The sequence below is a fragment of the Musca vetustissima genome, unplaced genomic scaffold (genome assembly GCF_032173495.1).
Source record: "Musca vetustissima isolate MV318-11 ecotype Yass unplaced genomic scaffold, APGP_CSIRO_Mvet_v1 utg38941, whole genome shotgun sequence".
In the NCBI taxonomy this organism is placed as follows: Eukaryota; Metazoa; Arthropoda; class Insecta; order Diptera; family Muscidae; genus Musca; species Musca vetustissima.
In genome coordinates, this window is record NW_026877969.1 from 90,826 (window position 1) to 103,306 (window position 12,481).

General features: G+C 38.8%; 1 protein-coding gene across 1 annotated transcript; it reads right to left on the reverse strand.

The window, feature by feature from the left end:
* Positions 1–1,364: 1,364 nt before the first annotated feature.
* On the reverse strand, positions 1,365–6,224 carry LOC133322727 (adipocyte plasma membrane-associated protein Hemomucin-like). The gene is made up of 4 exons (XM_061531688.1): positions 6,102–6,224; positions 5,827–6,032; positions 5,461–5,761; positions 1,365–2,526 (listed from the first exon to the last, which is right to left on the reverse strand). Exons 1-4 carry the CDS (start codon positions 6,218–6,220, stop codon positions 1,365–1,367), a joined length of 1,788 nt encoding a protein of 595 aa, XP_061387672.1. The 5' UTR covers positions 6,221–6,224.
* Between the last annotated feature and the right edge of the window lie 6,257 nt (positions 6,225–12,481).

Genomic DNA, 12,481 nt, shown 5'->3' on the forward strand with positions numbered 1-12,481 from the left:
AGTTCCTAGCCATGTTTTCCAACCTGAGTGTCTGTAATTTTCTTAGAGCATAAAAAACATACAAGCAGAAAATGTACAACATTGTGGAAAGAACGATATTTTTTTAAATCTCAAAAAGATCAACTTAATTTTGAACTATATGAACAAATTCGGAAAACATAGGGCCTTTGAGGCATACTTTAAATGAAATTTGATGACGGTTATATCATGGAATACATTAATCGATACAACCTTTTCTTTATAAATGATTTTAATATTAGATAAATTATTTATTTACTTATTTTATTTCCAGCAAATGTCGTCCAAAGACAAACATCATGGTGAATATAGCGGTGAACCCGGCTGCAAGACGTTAGAAGAAATTAACAGAGCATTCCATCATTTTTGGGATCCCACAGCGTATTGGCAATGTGGTGAACAAGGTAAGCCGGCGAAACTGAATCGTTGCCCAACATCGAAATTATTTTCGGGCAGCAGAGGAGAATGTGTACACTATACGGAATGGGAATGGACTGAAGCCAAAGAACCACCAAGTCGTCCTTAATAGAATAAATTAGTTGTAATAGTAGACGGTTTTCAAATGTAGACAAGTAAAATAAAAAAGATTGATGTTGTTTTTGTTTTTTTTAATTAAGAAAAATATATTTTTTCTGTTTCGTTTTATATTTTCATCTTTGTTACGTTTTTTTATTATTGGAAATAGTACAAAAAAAAAGAGCAAGACTTCATTCTCTTGGGATGTGTGTGTGTATTTAATACATTTCTAAATATGTATAGAAATAACAATACTAAAGAAAAGGATGTAATAATTCGAAAAATTAATAATAGTATTTAATGAAATTCTAAATATATAATTTGGAATGTTTTACCATAACCGAAAAATAGGTTTTGTTTGGGAATCTCTATCTATATATAAAAAGAAATCGACGTTAATAAATTAAATAATGTAGTAAATGTAACTCTTCTGTCTTTCAGTAAATTGATCGCAAGGGGATCAACTTTCGAACTTAAAAAATCTATGTTGATTGGTTTTTTTTTTCAATAATTTTTTTTTCAGTCGACCATGGGAACCTCTTAATTTGCTGTCGACTCAGGTTGTTCAGCATAAACTTAATATTTCTTGTTGTTATATTAAATTGACTAAAATTTCTGCTTAAAAAATCTATGTACATATTTTTGTTTTTGTTGTTTGTGGCTGTTTTCTATATAAAAAATTGTTAACAGAAATTTAACTTTAAGCTATTCAAATAGGTAATGTCGTTGTCATCGTGTTGTTCCATAGAATCCCATGTCTAAAGCTTAAAGCGTTCTTGTTGTTGATTTGCTGATTCATTTATTTGTTTGTTGGAGTGTTGAGAATCTTTTTAAAGTTCAACATGTTCACCCTGTTTGTTGATCACTTTCAATTTCTCGGGTTTGGGGGCGGGTGTATCGAGAGGAATGTTTTCTTCAACGGGAGCTGGTTGTTTGGGAGGTACCCGGGTGGTACTGGCTGTGGGCTTAGCTGTGGTGGTGCTAGGCTTTGGTGTTGTAGTTGTTGCAGGTTTGGGAGTTGTGGTAGTTGTAGGTTTTGGAGTGGTGGTAGTGGTTGTTGTGGTTGGTTTGGGAGTAGTTGTTGTGGGTTTAGGAGTTGTTGTTACTGGCTTGGGAGTTGTTGTTGTTGTGGTAGGTTTGGGTGTGGTAGTTGTTGTTGTTGGCTTAGGGGTTGTAGTAGTAGTTGTGGGCTTAGGAGTTGTGGTCGTGGTAGTTGTAGTAGTAGGCTTTGGTGTAGTTGTAGTAGTGGTGGTAGTTGTGGCCTTCACCTTTGGCTTAGCTGTGGTGGTGGTAGTCTCCTTTTTAGGTGGCTTCACAGCCGGTTCAATACCCACACCTTCATAACGCACATTATTAATCTTTACATTAGGTTCCTTCCTTGCTGGCTTAGGATTTGCAACACGTCCCAAGAAACGATTGAATGGCGATCCCAACAACAAATGATCATCAAATTCCAAGACATGAGAAATAGAACCCACACTCTTATCGAAACCATGCAATGAACCAACAATATGACCATTCCAATCAACACGTACAATGGTGGCACGTTTGGGTGCCAACAACAATATACTCTCACCATGACCAATGAAATGGATGAAGCGTTGAGCAATCTTATTCGGGTAGGCATTGTTGATTAGTTTGAAGGGCAATTCAAACAGTGTCAACATACGTGCCAAGAACAAACGAATACTGGGGAAATTACAGAAAATATTGAAGCCTGAGGGATGTTCGCTGTCGCTAGCCATAACCAATGGTACCCACAAGCCTTCGGCGTCGGGTGTCAAATTATCAGGCATACCGGGTAAACCTTCAACGAACACTTCAGTTTGTCCAGCCTTGCTACCCTTTAAGTAGTGTTTCATCAAACGCATACCACCCGTTTCGGCAACAACCAAAAAGTCTTCCTGGGGACTCAAAGCAACACCATTGGCAAAGAAGAGTTCATCGGCTAAGACAGTGCTTTCGTTCTTAACGCGATCATATTTGAAGATACTGAAAAGAAGAGAGAGAAAAGAATTAATTTTATTTCAATACTGATAGATGAAAAAAAAAACAAGTAAAAACTTTAAGATCGTCCGGGCCTCCTCCAGATACTCTAATTGGAAGTTTTCCAACGGGTCTATGAAAATTAGGTTTAAAATTTATTAATACCGAAAAGGAAGCGAAACTTTTAGATGGACCTATATACACAGCACAAATGTGTATATAAGACGGCCTCTCAAAATCTTTTTAAAATAAATATCAGCCTCATCGGTTGGAAAATGCAGCTTAAGTCTTTAAAATACTGAGAGGGAGAACAGCGCTTTGTGGAATTTTCATTTTAATATTGCGAATTTAACATTAGGGTAATTGGCTGCCCAAGACTTCACGACATTCCGAAGGGTGAGATTGTCGGATATTAGCACGGCATGCTTGACTATTAAACGTCTTGGAAAGATCTAAAGCCGATTGTCCAAACTAAAGACACTTATGAATGAACTTTTGCAAGTATTTGTTAAATTTGTCATTCACACAGAAACCTTGCGGAAGATATGTTCTAGTAAATGATATTACAACGAACTTGTAAGAAATTAAACACAAATTTAGTAAAACTTGCAATAGACATTGCTTTATCCCAATGTAGATTAGACAAGTTCACTGGCAGCAACTCTTTGTTTGTAGGAGAGAATTGAAATGGAAAAAGTTGCTCGAACCGGCAATTTTCTGGCGTTTTCGACATGAAGCCTTCGTTGCACATCGCTAGCTTCTTATACATAGGTATCTAATATCGTAATAAATAACTGTCGCAAAGTTTGAAATCTCTAGCTAATAAACTTATTGAATGCACATGCATGCAAAATACAAAAAAAAATACAGAACATAATGTTTTTAGAAGATTGATAGAAGAAAAAAACCAGTAAGGAATGTCGGACTGGGCCGGCTATATGATACCCTTCACCACTTTGGGTATATTCTACATATGTATCCTAAAAGACGTGGCCTTTTCGAAAGAACATTGTCATTGAACGAACTTAAATATTTAATCTTTATCTATATCTCTGCGTACGTCCCTGATGGAAGCTATATCTAAATCTGAACCGATTTTCACGAAACTTAGCACACGTCATTCTCGACTTAATCAGGGACTTTGGTACACAATTTACCTAAACTCGGACGAAAATATATATGGGAGCTATATCTAAATCTGAACCGATTTTCTCCAATTTCAATAGGGTTCGTCCTTGGCCAAATAAGTGAATTGTGCCAAATTTCATCCAAATCGGATTAGTTTAAAATCAACAGACGGACAGACATGCATAAATGGACTCAGAAAGTTCTCAAAAGGAACCATGGATCTATCTCGATTCCTTTTGCCTGTTACAAACAAATGCACAAAGACATAATACCCTGTACCACAGTGTGTTGAAGGGTATAATGAAAAAAAAACTATAGAAAGTACCTTCGGGGTAGATTCGACACTTTAAAGTGGGGCACGGAAGAAAATAGAGATTCTAAAACCTTGCCTTCTTCTTTAACATGAACATAGAAATTCCGTCTGAATCTATAGCTTTGAAAGGTTTAGCTTTGAAAATAATTGCCTCTAAATCGCTGGATGTGGATGATATACAGCCGAGTACGCTTTTAACGAACATATTATCACAACGAACTAGCTACAAATATACATAATACCTAATAATGACAAATTCGCATAAAAGTTAATTTCCTCAAAACAATTCATTTCATTATAATCAGAATCAAAAACTCAACCACGGGTAAAATGTTTTTTTCCTTAAGCTCAACAACAAAAAGTAGCACCTGACTTGTTTATTATATTTCTACAGCAGCTATTAACACCGACATTAAAATTGTCATACATCGTACGTAATGCATTAACCTTTGGTGCATGTAGGTTAATTTGTTATTTTGGGTCTACACACATAGTACCGTTTAATTGTTAATATAAAAAACTTAAACATTACGTATACAATGAGGCTTTACCTCCACAACGAAAAATGTTTAAAATATCAAATAAGACATTTTTCATTTTCATGTCATATTCACCATATCCCCCTTACGAATCAAATTATACCGTAAAGGTACTCATATAAACCGGCTTAACCTATGTTCTATCAACTGAATTAAATTACAGTTGCAAAACGATGGAGACTAACAAAAACCAAAAAATTTTAAAGAGTTTTGAATATCTTAAAACAAAATTAAGAAGAAAGCGTACAAAATTTATATATTCATCTACAACTAAACTATTCCCCTTGCCCATTTTGAAAAACCGGTTAAAGTGTAAAAATGTTTTTCCATTCTAAAGTGTGTCAAAAGTCATTAACATAAATATGATGTCAATTTTGCAAAAATTAAAAAATGTTAACTATTGCAAAAAAATGAAACTTTCAAGTCTTTTGTTGTTGTAGCTATTTATAGATAAAGTAACAGTTATGGCTATGGAGTGCAGCTGCAGCTAGCCCTCACTGAAGCTTTTCTGGCATATAATAAAAACATAGAAAGCAGTTAATTTAAATTTTCTTAAAACATTTGCTAAATACGTTATCTTATCACAATAACAACACCAACAACGAGAACAACAAAAGTTCAAATACCGGCATTTGATCAGTTCTTTTTTTAATTTTAATTCTTCATCTCCCCTCAAAACTTTCTAACGCATTATGAATTTAAACAAAGAATCTACGAAGATTGTTTAAAAAAGAAATGACAACAAAGTATGGTATGCAGCAGAAACTGCTGGCAGCGCTAACCTGCCAGCGTATCAACACAACAAACAATGGTAAATTAAATATAAAATAAAAAAAGGTTCAAACAAAAGATTACAAAGCACTTTTTCCAACCACTACAGAGAGTGAGAGGCAGAGGTAGGTTTAGGAGAGTAAACCGAACATTAAGAGAAAGACAATATGAAATATACAAATTACTCACCGTCCAGAGGGATTAACCAAAGAGGTGTAAACCAAATCTTGCAACAGATAATCCGATGAAGAATCTGACCAATAAATGTTTCCCTGCTTGTCGACAGCGACATCATTGAACAGCTTGGCTGGACGATCAACACCTTTGCCGGGCAAAACTTGTTGTGGTGAAACCAAGAGTTTCTTTTTGTGCGAATCCAGATCGACTTGCCAAATGCCATAGTAGGCATCGGCCACCAACAAATTATTGCCTTGGGTATCAAAGGCCAAACCCAGGGGACGGCCACAACGTGATTCCTCGGTAATATCTTCTATAAAGGGAAATGGGAAAATTATCGTTAATGCCATGTGGAAAAATTAAATTCCACAAACTTACCGCAAGGTTGTCCCAATTTAGTTACATGTGTAACATGACCGGCATTTATTTTGATCACCTCACCGCCATGTATGCCCATATAAATATCACGATTCTTGGCAATCAAACATTCAGGGCCATAGACACGTCCTTCCAGTAGGCGCTCGGCTCCCTCCAAATGATAGTTGGGCTCTAGGGCACCGGTCAAAGGTCTAGGCGGTGCCACTCTACAAAATGTAATTTAATAATAGTAAAATTTTCCTACAACAACAACTACTACTGCTTTTCAGACTTACGAAAATTCTTTGAATGGAAATGTGGTACGTGGCGGCAAGCCGGGCAAAAGAATAACAATTAAGAAAACAACCATGAAATTCATGATTCTTAAACCTAGACCGTATAGTAAACGACCCATGATGATGATTGCTTAATTATTATTACCCCCTATATTAACAGAAAACAACAGAGTTCTAAAAATAAAAGAAATAAAAAGAGAGATGATGTTGTTTTTAACTAGAAAGTCATCTCGTTGCCGTTAAAAAGAAAGTTAAAAGCTAGCGTTTAACAAACTTACCGATCGAACCTAGGGCGTTGATGACGATAGAATAAATCAAAGAGATAAAACCGGAAAATTTTTATTTGTTAATTATTAGCTCAGTTGTTAGTTTCGATAACATGCCGTTTATCGATATAACAGGGTGACATAGAGGAATGTGTTTGTCAGTGATACCGTTGGTCTGTTCCTGTACTGCAAGGGAGACCAGCTGATAATCGATACCTCTCAAGTTTGCTGTCAAAATGCATTAATGTGAATTGACTTCCATTATGAAAACGTAAACAAAGTCGAAATTTTTGACATTAGACTTGAGAAAAAACAGCTGTTTTCCGATTTCGATTGCTATCTTGGTGACCTTATTTGGTCTGTTTCCGTACTGCAAGAATCTACTACTTTTTACTACGATAACAAATTTTCCTTTATGTTATCGAAGAAAATAGTAAAATCTAGTAGATTCTTGCAGTACGGGAACAGACCAATTAATAGATCTTGATTTTACTATTATCTTCGATATCACAAAGGAAAAAAGTGTTATCGTAGTAAAAAATTGGTCTGTTCCTGTACTGCAACAATTTATTAGATTTTAATATTTTCTTCGATAACATAAAGGAAAATTCGTTATCGTAGTAAAAAATAGTAGATTCTTGCAGTACGGGAACAGACCAAATAGTAGATTCTTGTAGTACGGGAATAGACCACGTATGTTTACATTCAGAAAAACGAACAGCTTTTTATGCCATGATGAGTGTATATTATCATCATCATAAAAATAGGAAAAATTAGTAGATTCTTGCAGTACGGGAACAGACCAAGTGTGATTCGAGTTGAACAATCGGTCCATTCCCGTACTGCCAGAATCTACTAATTTTTACAATATTGTTCAATATCATAATTTGTTTGAAAAATTTAGGGTCGAGAGCGAACACCGGCCGTATGTACACGGCATGAAGCGGTAATATTAAGCGGTTCAAAATTAAAGATACCCACGTTGGAAAACTAGAAAAATAAAAACATTTTAAAACATTTATTGTATAATTTCTGGAACGAAGGTTTTTATTTATCATCAATCCGATATGCCAAATTATAGACACTTCGATGTGAAAAAACTTAATAATAGTGAAAATGGTACGGCACTTTTCTACAGGGGTTAGGTGAAAACATCGGTGAAAACAAACTATCGGTTGTGTTGGGTACCAGGACATTGTGACATCTTGGGTAATGAAAGAGCGGACGAACTAGCTAGACGAGGATCTCAATCCACCGATCTAGAAACTGATGACTCAATCAAACCACCCATATGTCTTTTCTATAGCAACTTTGAGGCATTCATTGACGAAACAGCCTGCGAACTTTGGCACAACGAACCTAGGTGCAACGTGTCAAGATCAATTTGGCCGACTCTATCTACCAAAAGAACGCACTCTCTATTGAACCTAAGCAAAGCTGAAATTAGAGTGATGACGGGAATCATCACTGGTCACTTCAACATCAGGGCTTTTACTAGTAAATGGGATCTTGATGCAACTGATTACTGTAGACTCTGTGTTGACGAGGAGGAGACGGAGACAATTGAGCATCTCCTGTGTCATTGCCCAGCTATGGCTTACAAGCGACACAGACTAATGGGTTGTCATTTTGTACCGAATCTCAGCTTCTTCTCAACAGCCGAACCTGCTCTAATCTACAGCATAATTAGAAACATAAAGTGGTTAGGAGCATACAAACTTGTCACGTAACGCTTATTCTGTCTGACTCATAGGGCCATCGACCTTCATTCATTCTTCACTCCTTTAATTTACTAATTTTCTCTCCCCTACAGATCTGTCTTTGGTCTCTTCACTTCGCTGTATCTCTTCTTGTGGATGATCTCAACGGACCTAACCGGTCTCAGAGTGTTGTAGTCACACATGTGACTGCACATCCCCAAACCTAACCTAACCTAGGTGAAAACATGAGTCTATACTCAGAGTCCTGCACACGTCGATTACCCTTATGGATGTCAGTTTTTTAGTGGTGTACTTAAGAGCCTTTTCCTTTTGCCCTTTGACCCGGGTTATACTTCGGATCAGAAGTCAGCTCCACACCTTTGCCAGATACAGTGGGCTTCTCCTTATAGGTTTTTGTTCGAGTACCTGTTTGTTTCGGGAGGAAGATCCTTTCCATCTGGAGCTCACGATGAAATGCATGCGGATAGGTTCTTTCGAAATTCCTTACGAATTTCATTTTGCCCTATATGAGATGAATCTCGCCCTACGAATTTGCGGAGATACGATACGGCACGTTTATAGAGCTTCGCATCGTATACTTCTCGGGCAGTTCCTACCTTTGAATCGTTGACCGTTGTTAAGGTCTCGATAGATTCCCCATCGACGGACATCGATTCGGTCGCGATCTGCTTTTGGAGCTTATTGTCGGCATGTTCCGACACAAGATCAGTGGGAATCATACTTGCATTCTTTTGGTAAACAGATCCTAAACTTCCTTTGTTGTAACTAACCACAGTAATTATCCTGTGTAGACTTAGCCGGAATCTTCGTGGCGACCAGTTCATCATCTGTCAGAGTTAGATTTTGTAGCAGTTCCTCCTGAAATGTATCCCCACTTTGCTCTTCCGGTACAAGTCTGTCCAGTTGGTCGAAGAGTTCCTTCGTTGTAACTAACCACAGTAATCATTCTGTGTAGACTTAGCCGGAATCATCGTGGCGACCAGTTCATCATCAGTCAGAGTTAGATTTTGTGGCAGTTCCTCCTGAAATGTATCCCCACTTTGCACTTCCGGTACAAGTCTGTCCAGTTGGTCGAAGAGTTCCCTACTCAGTTCCTCTACACTTTCGTGTATAGCAATAAGGGTCCTATGTAGGTCGCCACCTCCCAGAACTGTAGTCCTGACAGTCGTACACTGTTTATTGTCAGTCTTGACTAGCTCATTTTCCATTTGAATTTTACCAAGATGAGCTTGTAGCAGGTGCAGGTGCCAAGACACACCTAGAGTAGTTGGATCACTATCGCTTTATTTCATATGCATCGCACAGTTTGTAGTTTTCCTACTTGAAGATCCTACATCATCAAGCGATATGCAAGTGGTCCCTGTTGACTGGAGGGTTAAATTAAAACTGGTAAATTAAAAAACTCGCGCTTCTAACGCTCTGTACGAAATCCCGATAATTTTAGTTTTCAGTCGAACAGTTTGGTTGGAACGTTTTCTGAAGTTTATGAATCTATAGGTGTTGGTAACTGAACAAATACTCATTGTGGCGCCCAATTGCCAATTATCAGTTGGTACCCATAGTGCAAATATTATATTCTGATTATTCCGATGTCACAATAAACTCCAGCTATATGGTGTCATCGTTCAGGTTAGGGAACTAGCTACTAATGGCATAGTATTTGGCCTCCATATTAATATTGTTACGTTCTTGGATTTTACTAAATCCCGTGTAGACGTTGTTTTATTTCCCGATACAATTCGTACCAAATAAAACGCAGGTTCTTTCGGATTACGATTATTACAATGATTTTATTCGCACAACTTTACTTTGCACTTTACTTTACACAACGGTTTCAATTCGCGATCTGATTCACAACTGACTCACTGCCTTTCCATTTCCCCTATTTATATGAGCCTCGCTTGTCGCTACAGAAGTTTCTAGACGATCTGGTAACGCCTAGATCACGAACAATCTACCAATGCAACAAACACACATACAAACTTACATTGAGTAAACAATAACAACAACACATACAAACTTACATTGAGCAAACAATAACAACAACACATACAAACTTACATTGAGTAAACAATAACAACACATATACAGGCGAGGGGGTAACAAAGAAAGGGGAATTAAGCGATCATCCATGATGACGTTTAACAAGAATTGTACGACAATAACAAAATAGAAAATGAAAGAGGAAATGGAAGGATGTAGAGAAATCTATACAGTAGTTGTTGTTGTGAGGTTATTCAAATAAACTGCGTAGTAGAAATTTACGTTACAATTCAAATTCTTAAATTAACGGAATTCATCTAAATTAACTTAAATCTAAAGTTATATTCGTAACATTGCCCCCCGCTTAAGCCTGTTCGTCCCGAATAGGCACAGTTCCCGTTCCGTAGGGGGTCAGCCGCTCCAAATGTACAACTTTCATCTTCGACCTGGGACTGTCGCTCCTCTGGATGCGATAAACCACATCATTTATTTTCGTGACAATCTTGTAGGGTCCTTCCCAGTGCGTTTGCAATTTGGGGCATAGTCCTTTCTTTCGTTGTGGGTTGAACAATAGTACCAGTTGCCCTTCTTGGAACCCATCGGTATTTGCCGCTCGATCGTACCTTGCCTTCATGCGGTTGCTAACCATTTTTATTCGATGGCGAACTGCATCGTGGACTTTACTAAAAGAGTTTTGACTGTCTTCATCTTGGTTCACATCATTTGGGGTAGCACCGAATATCAAGTCGCCAGGTAGCTTTAATTCATTTCCGAACAGAACTTTGGCTGGGGTCCGGGATGTGGAATCATGAATGGCCGATCTATAAGCCAATAAAAACTTCGGAATATGCTCATCCCAGTCTCGTTGGCCACTGTCCACCACTTTCCGTAGATGTTCTTCAAGGGTGCGATTGAATCTTTCCACCATGCCATCTGATTGTGGATGTAGGGGCGTCGTTCTGGTTTTCTTAATTCCGTAGGAGTCACACATTTCCTTGAAGATCGCTGATTCAAAATTCCTACCTTGATCGGAATGAACCTCAGATGGAACACCATAGCGACAAATCCAATTTTTGCTGAACACATCCACAATTGTCCTGGCTTCTTGATTTGGGATAGCATAAACCTCCGGCCATTTACTGAAGTAATCCATGACCACTAAGACATACCGGTTCCCAGAGTCGCTTGTGGGGAACGGTCCAGCTACATCCATTGCGATTCTTTCAAAAGGGGCTCCTGAATTATACTGCTGCATGTAGCCTCGACTCTTCCGTGTTGGACCTTTAGCTTTTATGCACCTTTCGCAATTGGCGATCCAGTCGGCAATGGATTTTTGACAGCCGACCCAGTAGAATCTCTGCTTTACCTTTTCAGCGGTCTTTGCTATGCCAAGATGTCCTCCACTTGGCCCATCGTGAAACTCCGACAAGACATCTCTTATTTTGGAGTCTGGGACGACGATCAAGTTCCGGTGAGATTTACCGTCCTCACTTTCCCATTTGCGACATAGGCAACCATCTTTTATAAGTAGACTGTCCCACTGGGCCCAATAGGATTTTAAAAGAGGGCTTTCGGAGGTAATTTCTTTACGACTAGGTCGCTTGCCCGTTTCAATGGCCGAAATTACTTTGCCCAGAATGGGATCTCTTCGTTGTTCCGTCGACCAATCTTCACCCGACTCAAACTGCAATAGTCGGACATCAACGATATTCTCCTTATTCTCAGCCTTTGAGCAATGCCTGCATTCTACCTTGCATGGCCGACGAGACAGGGCATCAGCATTACCGTGTTTTCCGCCTTTTCTGTGCTCGATTCTGAAATCATAACTCTGGAGCCTCTCGATCCAACGGGCTAGTTGACCTTCCGGATTCTTAAACCGCAGCAACCATTGGAGAGCAGCGTGGTCGGTCCTCAGCAGGAAATGTTGGCCATATAGGTATTTGTGGAAGTGTTTAACGCTCTCAAGGACAGCAAGCAGCTCTCTCCTCGTCACACAGTAATTCCTCTCAGGTTTCGACAATGTCCGGCTGTAGTACCCGATGACTTTTTCCTGTCCGTCGATTTCCTGGGAAAGGACGCCACCGATGCCGCACGCACTTGCGTCTGTATCCAGAGCAAACTTGCCGCCAGGTATAGGGTATGCCAAAATGGGGGCTCTGCATAGCATGTCTTTGAGTTTACTGAATGCCTCTTCTTGGTCGTTGCCCCACTGAAACCTCTGGCCTTTTTGCGTTAAGCGGTGTAGACAGGCGGCGATGTTGGCAAAATTTGGGACAAATCGACGGTAGTAGGTGCAGAGACCCAGAAAGCTTCGCAGCTCATGGAGATTTCGGGGCTGCGGCCAATCTCTGACGGCTTGAATTTTCTCCTGATCCGTCGATATGCCCTCCGGCGTCACGTGGTGCCCCAG

Excerpts from the sequence above, each read along its gene's own strand:
- LOC133322727 (XM_061531688.1), bottom strand. The coding sequence starts at position 6,220 with ATGGGTCGTTTACTATACGGTCTAGGTTTAAGAATCATGAATTTCATG. Across the intron at positions 5,762-5,826 it reads TAAATTGGGACAACCTTGCG|AAGATATTACCGAGGAATCA; the intron begins GTAAGTTTGTGG and ends TTCCCTTTATAG. Across the intron at positions 2,527-5,460 it reads TTGGTTAATCCCTCTGGACG|TATCTTCAAATATGATCGCG; the intron begins GTGAGTAATTTG and ends TCTTCTTTTCAG.